This window comes from Blennius ocellaris (genome assembly GCF_963422515.1).
Source record: "Blennius ocellaris genome assembly, chromosome: 2".
Classification (NCBI taxonomy): Eukaryota; Metazoa; Chordata; class Actinopteri; order Blenniiformes; family Blenniidae; genus Blennius; species Blennius ocellaris.
This window is the reverse complement of record NC_137651.1, coordinates 12826376-12834512: the sequence shown is the minus strand read 5'-3', so window position 1 is coordinate 12834512 and position 8137 is coordinate 12826376. Positions and strand designations below refer to the sequence as shown.

Sequence of the window (8137 nt, the reverse complement as noted above, 5' to 3'; positions counted from 1 at the left end):
ATTGCAATCAAACTTTTCCCATAACATGCTTCTTTGTATTTTTTTCTGGCTTCAACAATATTATATAACATTTAGGTGCAAATATGCTGACAAACAATCCAAATGCTGAAGACAAAATTGCAAACGTTTCCACTGCTACAGTGAACTTTCCCGGAGAGCTGATATATGCAGGGATAAAGGTGATCCACACAGCACAAAATATCAACATACTGAATGTGATGAATTTGGCTTCATTGAAGTTGTCAGGTAACTTTCTTGCTAAAAATGCCAGGGCCAAACATATGATTGCGAGTATTCCTATATAACCCAAAACTGAGTAGAAAGCAGCCTCAGAGCCCGGGTTACATTCTAAAACTATCTTCTTGTTACTGTATTTGAAAACCATATCAGGGAACGGTGGGTTTAACTTCAGCCACAATACACATATAACTATTTGAATCAAAGTACAGGAACAAACAATGATCCGTTGTTGTGTAGGACCAAACTTTCCTGCTAATTTGCTGCCAGGAACAGTGGCTTTAAATGCTGTGACAACAACAATAGTTTTGCCCAAGACACAAGAGTTACAAAATGCAAAAGTCACACCGAAAGCCGTGTGGCGCAGCATACATGTCCAGACTGTTGGTCTGCCAATGAAAGTGAGAGGACACAGGAAGCACAGGAAGAGAGAGAACAGTAGGAAACAGCTTAGTTCTTTGTTGCTGGCCTTTACAATAGGAGTATCGCTGTGGTGGATAAAAACCACTATTGTGGCTAATGACAGCAAGGCCCCAACCAGGGAAACCACTGTAATAGCAATTCCCAGTGGTTCACGATATGTCAGGAACTCAATAGTTTTAGCAACACACTCACTCTTCCTGTCATTAGACCAGTGATCCTGTGGACAGGGTGTGCAGTCTGAGGCACCTGTTAGAAAAAAAGAGAGAACGTGTGGTATAATTTTAGATCTCATGGTTTCAAAAAGCACATATATCAGTGAGTCTTGTACAGTATACTGGCTTCGCTATGTTCAGTTGAAAATCGGATACTTTAAATGCCATTGAAATGTATGTTTACCTGTTGAGTTGGCTATCGTTCCATCAGCACACGGTATACAGTCAAAACAGCAAGTGGGTTTTCCCTTAATTTGAGCTTTTCTGGTTCCTACTGGACAAATATCAGAGCAGAGAGATGTGGGCACCTGAGAAAGAAAAGAGACTATCAAATGTTTTATATAACTATATCCAGATTATTTTGTCCTTCAACAGGACTACATTGAGAAAAAATGTTTTAATTCAAAATGTTTTTTGACCACCGTGTTCCCAGTCCTCCACACTATTTGATCCTCCTTGATGTTGAGCTTGTAGTCACCATTCACCAAATAAGAGAAATGACCTATGGTCACATGTTGCACCTGTCCATGTTTCAGCTGCCAGTTAATAAGGTCATATGAAGCAGGGGGGTCCCCATTTTCATCAAAAAAGATATCATCACCAAACAGATTCCTGAAATGGACTTTTTGTAGTTGATCGGTGACCTGAAGGGAAGAAAAGAAATCTAATCAAATCAAATGTTCCGAGGTGCTTTGTCTATATTTTGCAGACAGTTGTGTGGTCTTATTTCACACCTGTTTTGGCCGAATATCTGAAATATTCAAACATGGCTGCATGCTTCCTTCACTATCTGATTTGCAGAATATCAGCTGATGGAGGGCATGTGCAACAGCATAAACTCCTTTATAGACATTGTAGGACACTCTGAGCTGTGTCACATCAAAGAACACATCCTGGGAATTCAGCAATGTCTCATTTCCAGAGCACATTTTATTTGGATGCTCAGTGTCAGTGCCTGTGTGCATCCCAGGTGAAACAGGTCTGCAGCCCACCATAATCTCCCAGAAATCTTTCACAAAGGCTGCATTTGGATCTGCATAAGGACTTATAGCTGTAAGAAAAGGTTTTAAATTTGGAATGTCCATCTTTTGCACCACAAATCCAAGAGATCCCCCAAAAGCTTGGTACATTTCAGGCGTGGAGGGCTGTGGTGCTGTTATCCAGGCCTCACTCGCAATCCACTGAATACCTGTGATATTTTGTTTCAGCAACTCTCTCATTAAAGGTGAAAAGTCACCCTCTGCAGCAAAAGCCATAATTACTTTGACACTTGACTGTTTAATCATTTTCACAACTTTTAAAAATTTATCCAAGCTGTATGTACGTTTAACTGTTCCAACAAAAGCAACACAGACTCCAAACTTTTCAACCTCTTCAGTAAAAGCCAGAATCCCATTCCGCCCGTAATCATTGTCTGACTGTATGGCACCAATCCACTTCCAGCCAAAATGTCTGATCAGAGCTGCCAAAGCCTTTGCCTGAAAGTAGTCACTGGGGATAGTCCGAAAAAAAGAAGGATATTTATCCCTGTTACTCAGACAGGCACATGTTGAGAAGTAACTTACCTAGAAAAGAAGAAATAACAGAAAAATAGGTTGAAGCCAAGATTTGAAAAATCATCAAAATATGTGAGTTAGTAAAACATCCTCTCTTACTACTGGCATGAGAAATGGTCCAAGAATCCCAGCCACAGCTAAAGATTGAGTTGATCCAGCCTCTGCAATGACAGCAGATATCTTGGGGGGACAAAAATTATTATTTTCTTTTCTTATCTTTTCAGCTGTACTTGCTAACTTTAGTGCTGCACGTAAAGTATTTGTTGGAGATGAACAGGAGTTCTGGATCTGATAGCCAAGTGATATATTTGGAAGGAGAGCAGGATCTTTGTTGATTTCTTCAATTGCATATATCATGACTTGAGCCCATCGAAAAGCACGCAGATCAAATCTAAAAGCAATCAAGTGGTTGAAAAAGATAAGATTACATCAATGCTGCTGTATAAACAAGATTTCAAAAGAAAGAATAAAGAATCCTTCATGGAAAGGTGAGAGGCTATACAACTCACATGGCACAATTCACACCCCGAGGCTCCTGCTGGTATGTTGAAATGCTGCCAACCTCTTTGTTGAGAACTGGAAAAATGCCTCCGATCATTATGTTGCCCTGCTTTAATAAGCTTGGCATGTCAAACCTACCAAGCATCTCACAGCCAGCCACTGCATTCAAGTAGAGTACAGAACAAAGAAACACCACAGTAGCTCCATGCATGTTTGCAGTATACGTTTTTTTTTTTTTTTGAATGTAGGTGTGGGTCTTATAACAACTGAAATAAAATGAAACATGATGTCATCAAGGAAAGTTCGATAATTTCCCACAAGGCGTAGCAAAACGCAGCCAGAGGCAGAGGCTATAAAATGCTCATTAAAACAATTGAGCATAACAGGTCTTTTACAAATAGTTATGTATTAGGGCCTAAAATTGATTTGATAACTTTGTAGAAATTTCAAGGGTGATTTAAATTGTCAGTTGTTGACAAACATATTTAAAAAGGTCAATGTTTTTTCAATTCAGACTTGACTTATCTCATCAATAAAGTTAAACCCCCAGGAGCTGATCCACCCCCCACAACCCCAATGAACAGAGAAGGCCCCAGCCCCCATTCGTCCCTCAGTAGGAGTCAATAGGTCACATTACTTAGTAGGTATTTACCAAAATTACAGTATTTTTCATGAAAATTGAAATATTTTTCATAAAGACCATTACAGTAAACACAAATTTAACAACCTGTGTCTCAACGATGTTAAATATTTAAATAATCCAACATTGATTTGGAGTCAGTGGGTCACATGACTAAGAAGCTATTATAATATTAGAGAAATTACAATATTTTTCATAGAAATTTAGAATGTTTTCCATAAAGACTATTAAACATTAATTAAACAATGTGCTTTTCAACAATCATGGGTGGTTATACAAACCAACACTGACTTGGAGTCAATGGGTCACATGATGTGGGAGCTATTGACAAAAAATACAATAATTTTCCATAAAAATTGTAACATTTTTCACAAAGACCATTAAATGCAAATTAAACAACATGTGTCTTGACAATTGAGAGTAGTTATACAATCCAACACTGATTTTGAGTTTTGATTGACTGAGTTTTCTATTATGAATTTCCAGAACAGTCTGTATGAGCCTCTTGATTGACTCAAGGGAAATTATTGTATTAGTATAACAACCCAGCTAAGGCACATGCTGGTTAGAGTGTATAACATCTCTGGATTTGCAATTACTAGTCTTGCGAGGTGAAACACTCTACCTCAACATTATTGACCAACTATATTTTCTACTCTCACTATTGCTTACTATAACTATGTTCACTTACAAACTTAAACTTTTGCATAATCTCTGCAGATATTTGGTCAATAAAAGGAAGCCCCACATCAATGATGGTATTGTATCCATTTATTTAAATTACAGTAATAGTTTGTTCGATTACACAAAGCTGCCTCATTGTACAAGTGAACTTCTAAAACAGCTACCGCATTTTGAGCACAACACAAAACTATATTTTAAATGGCAGCTTTTTGTTGCATTTTTAGTGCCAAATGCTTTTTTGAGTTCTGTTCAGGACGGAATATTATGATATAGCATTTTGGAACAAAAATGCAAACCAGCAAACCAAAACTGGAGGCCAGAATGGCAAATATCTCTACAGCTACAGTGAACTTCCCAGGAGAGCTGACATATGCTGGTATGAACGTGATCCAGACTGCACAGAATATCAACATGCTGAAGGTGATGAACTTGGCTTCATTAAAGGAATCAGGCAATTTTCTAGCAAGGAAAGCAAGAATAAAACACAAGATAGCTAGGATTCCAATGTAACCGAGCACAGACCAGAATCCAACAGGGGAACCCAGCGCACACTCCAAAATAATCTTTTCTTTATAATGTCTCATATTCTTGTGAGGGAAGGGAGGGTTGATTGTCAGCCAAAGTATACAAATGAGAACTTGAATTAGCGTGAAACACAGAACGCCGAGCCTCAGCTGCCCTGGCCCAACCCATTTCATTATATTGTTGCCAGGAAGTGTTGCCCTGAAAGCCATTAAAACCAGAACCGTTTTACCCAGAACACAAGAAATGCAGAGGACAAAAGTGATCCCAAATGCAGTGTGCCGCAGCATGCAGGACCATTCAGTGGGTCGGCCGATGAAAGTCAGAGAACACAGAAAACATAGCTTTACTGAGAGGAGCAGCAGGAAGCTCAGCTCAGAGTTGTTTGCTCTCACTATGGGAGTCTCCTTATGAGTCCAAAATATTGTTGATATCAGTAGAGAGAAAAACACCCCAATGATACTAACTGCAGTTAATAGTGACCCCATGATCTCTTTGTAAGAAAGGAATTCAGTTGGTTTTAGGAGACATCTGTCTCTCTTTTCATTTGGCCAAAATTCAGGTGGACATTTAAAACAGTCTGGAGCATCTGTGAAAGAATCAACATCAGACAGGAGAACAATTATATTTCTATATTTGTTTTTATTTATATAAAAAAAAAAATGTAAAGACTGTAATCTGTATCTTTGTGTCATGATTGTTACCGGTCTGGTTGCTGATTGTTCCCTCAGGGCACTCAAAGCAGTCAAAGCAACACAAAGGTCTGTTCTTGTTTGTGGCCTTGCGAGTCCCAGGTGGACACGGCTCTCTGCAGACAGACCTTGGAACCTGATTAGACACAACATGGTTGAACTCTCATAAAACAACAAAATATGCCACTAAATCATCTCAAATAATAGAAAGTCATAAAGGAAATCACCTCAGTGCTGTTTCCTCCCCAAACAATGTTGACACCTTTTTTCAGTTTAAATCTTTCCTCTGATGCAAATGAGGTATCATATTTACCAATATTTATAATTTCAACAGAGCCATCTTCTTTCATTTGCCAGTTTACTATTTCGTACTGGGCAACTGCATCACCATTTTCATCAAAGAAAACCTTGGCACCATTCTTTGTTGTGAAGTTCACATATTTAAGATGCTCCAACACCTGCAGAGCGAAATATATTAAATATAGACAAACCCAAATACATGCTTGTAAAACAAAAGCAATCGAACACCTCTTTTTCAAAATAATTGAGTAATTGAAGCAGGGTTTGTTTTGGGTTTTTTTCACAATTTACGTCAACAATAAACAGTTACATTTACTTACAAACTTAGGCTGAACTTCATTCTTGTTGACACAGGGCTTTCCTGTGGTTGGATTTGAGCCGTTTTGACATTGCAGCAGTGAATGCAGTGCATATGCTACTGAATATACAGATTTGTACAGATTATTCTCTTCCCTGAAGTATGCCACATCTGTGTAGTAACTGGAGACTGTCTTCAGATCCTCAGTACCAGTGCACTGAACAGAAGTATTTGATGGAGAGAAGCTGCAGTCAAAGAACTTCTCCCAGAAAGCTTTAATGATAGCACTGTGTGGCTCATCGGATGGTTTCAAGCTGAGCAGAAATTCACCAAGACCTGGTATGGATGTCTTCGGAAGGGCAAAACCCACTGCCCCTTGTAAAATGCTCTTTCTCTCAATAGAAGCCAAGTGTCCTTGTGTGATCCAAGCTTCTGTGCCAACCCACTGCTTTCCAGTTATATTGTAAGCTTCCAGTTTTGCCAAGAGCAATTTGGTGTAATAAAGAGATGCAAACAGAAGAACCACTTTTGATGTAGATGTCTTGAGTGTCTCTACAATAGTGGTGACTGATTTTGTAGACGTCCTTGAGTAAGGCAGCCGATATTCAACACATATTCTCTCTTTTTTTGCCCCCTGAACAAATTCAGCAGTACCCTCTTCTGAATATACACCTATACTGTAGATAACCCCCACCCAGCGCCAGTCAAAATATTTCATAAGCTGTACCAGACCAGAGATTTGAAAACGATCACTTGGAACTGTTCTGAAAAAGGTTGGAAAATGTCTTCTGTCACTTAAACAGGCACAGGTTGAGAGGTGGCTCACCTAAAAACACATGAAAGAAAAAAAATGTCACTGTACAAGGATTGTGCATGTACCTGCAGAGATTCATACATTAACATAGCAACAAGCGCTTGTAGTTCGCTCCCCAATTTATTTTTCTCACCTGTGGAATTGATAGCGGGCTCAGTATTCGGTTTATGCCTACACTCACTCCAGAGGATGAATGCCCTAAGACAGCCTGGATCCGATCACGGCAGCTGTTTGAATCATTTCCATTTACAGCCTCCACAGCTGCCCGTATCAGGTTCTCTGTCCCACAGCCATTGTACACCCTGTAACCCAGAGTCACTCCCGGTAGGAGTGCAGTGTCTCTGTTGATCTCCGCCACAGCAAAAATCATTGTTCTGGCAAATTTCAGCTCTCTGTTGTTCCACCTGGAAAGACAGTGTTAAGTGACCACACAAAGCCATGAAGCACAAGGTGATCATTTTCCAACACATCTTTTTTTTCCCTTTACCCTGCAAGACATTTGAAGCATATCACTTACTTTGTGCAGTAGAATTTTGGAAGTTCCTGGTAGCCACTGTCGACCAGTTTTCGCGTACTAGTCATGGAAACAATTGCTCCAATCATAAGGTCACCTTCTTTAGAAAATTCAATGAACCCTGTTTGCCCAATCAGTTTGCATGTTTGATTTTCTGACTTTATCCGTGTCAAGAGGGTGAATACAATAAAAATGATCCAACCCATCCTGACACACCCTCCCTTTCACTAAAGCTACTGTGGCCTGAGAGCTGACCTTTATAGATTTTCTTTCTGGTGTAAGAAAAATGCCAACAGCCAATGTGTGCATGTTGCTTATCCCCGAATGATTGTTTTGATCATCACACATCACTGAACCTAATTTGGCTGATTGACTTGAGAGGACACAAAGGTCTGAATTAACATCTTTGAAAACTCACAGCAGAAATGAATTTGCGCAAATATGCTGCATTTTACACGTAATTCGGACATTTTAATAAAAAGGTTGTCACTTCTAATAAGATTCATTTTGCCTTGTATCACAGGTTTATGATATATGTTGTGTTATGTTGGAGATACTTGTTGAACATTTTAGGCCTCCAGTTACCTCACATGGATTGTTTAAACACCACAGCCTACTTGAGATTGGTTTCTGTCCCTCTCTGGGGCTAATAGAATTACTTTTGTCTTGGCTTGTCTTTGGATATTTTAATTTGGGTAATGCTATTTTTTGTTTTTGTTTTTTGTATTGTATGTATAGGATTTA

The 8137-nt window shown here is 39.1% G+C and overlaps 2 protein-coding genes across 2 annotated transcripts; both read right to left on the bottom strand.

Moving 5' to 3' along the window:
• Window positions 1–7: 7 nt before the first annotated feature.
• Window positions 8–3026, bottom strand: olfcn1 (olfactory receptor C family, n1; the record flags this gene model as incomplete). The annotated part of the gene is made up of 6 exons (XM_080506284.1): window positions 8–906; window positions 1057–1180; window positions 1295–1516; window positions 1607–2437; window positions 2528–2819; window positions 2938–3026. The coding sequence occupies 6 exons, from the start codon at window positions 3024–3026 to the stop codon at window positions 8–10; spliced, it is 2457 nt and encodes an 818-aa protein (XP_080362410.1).
• Window positions 3027–4447: 1421 nt separating this feature from the next.
• On the bottom strand, window positions 4448–7599 carry LOC308137520 (extracellular calcium-sensing receptor-like; the record flags this gene model as incomplete). The annotated part of the gene is made up of 6 exons (XM_080506273.1): window positions 4448–5364; window positions 5480–5603; window positions 5695–5925; window positions 6088–6891; window positions 7013–7283; window positions 7397–7599. 6 exons carry the CDS (start codon window positions 7597–7599, stop codon window positions 4448–4450), a joined length of 2550 nt encoding a protein of 849 aa, XP_080362399.1.
• Between the last annotated feature and the right edge of the window lie 538 nt (window positions 7600–8137).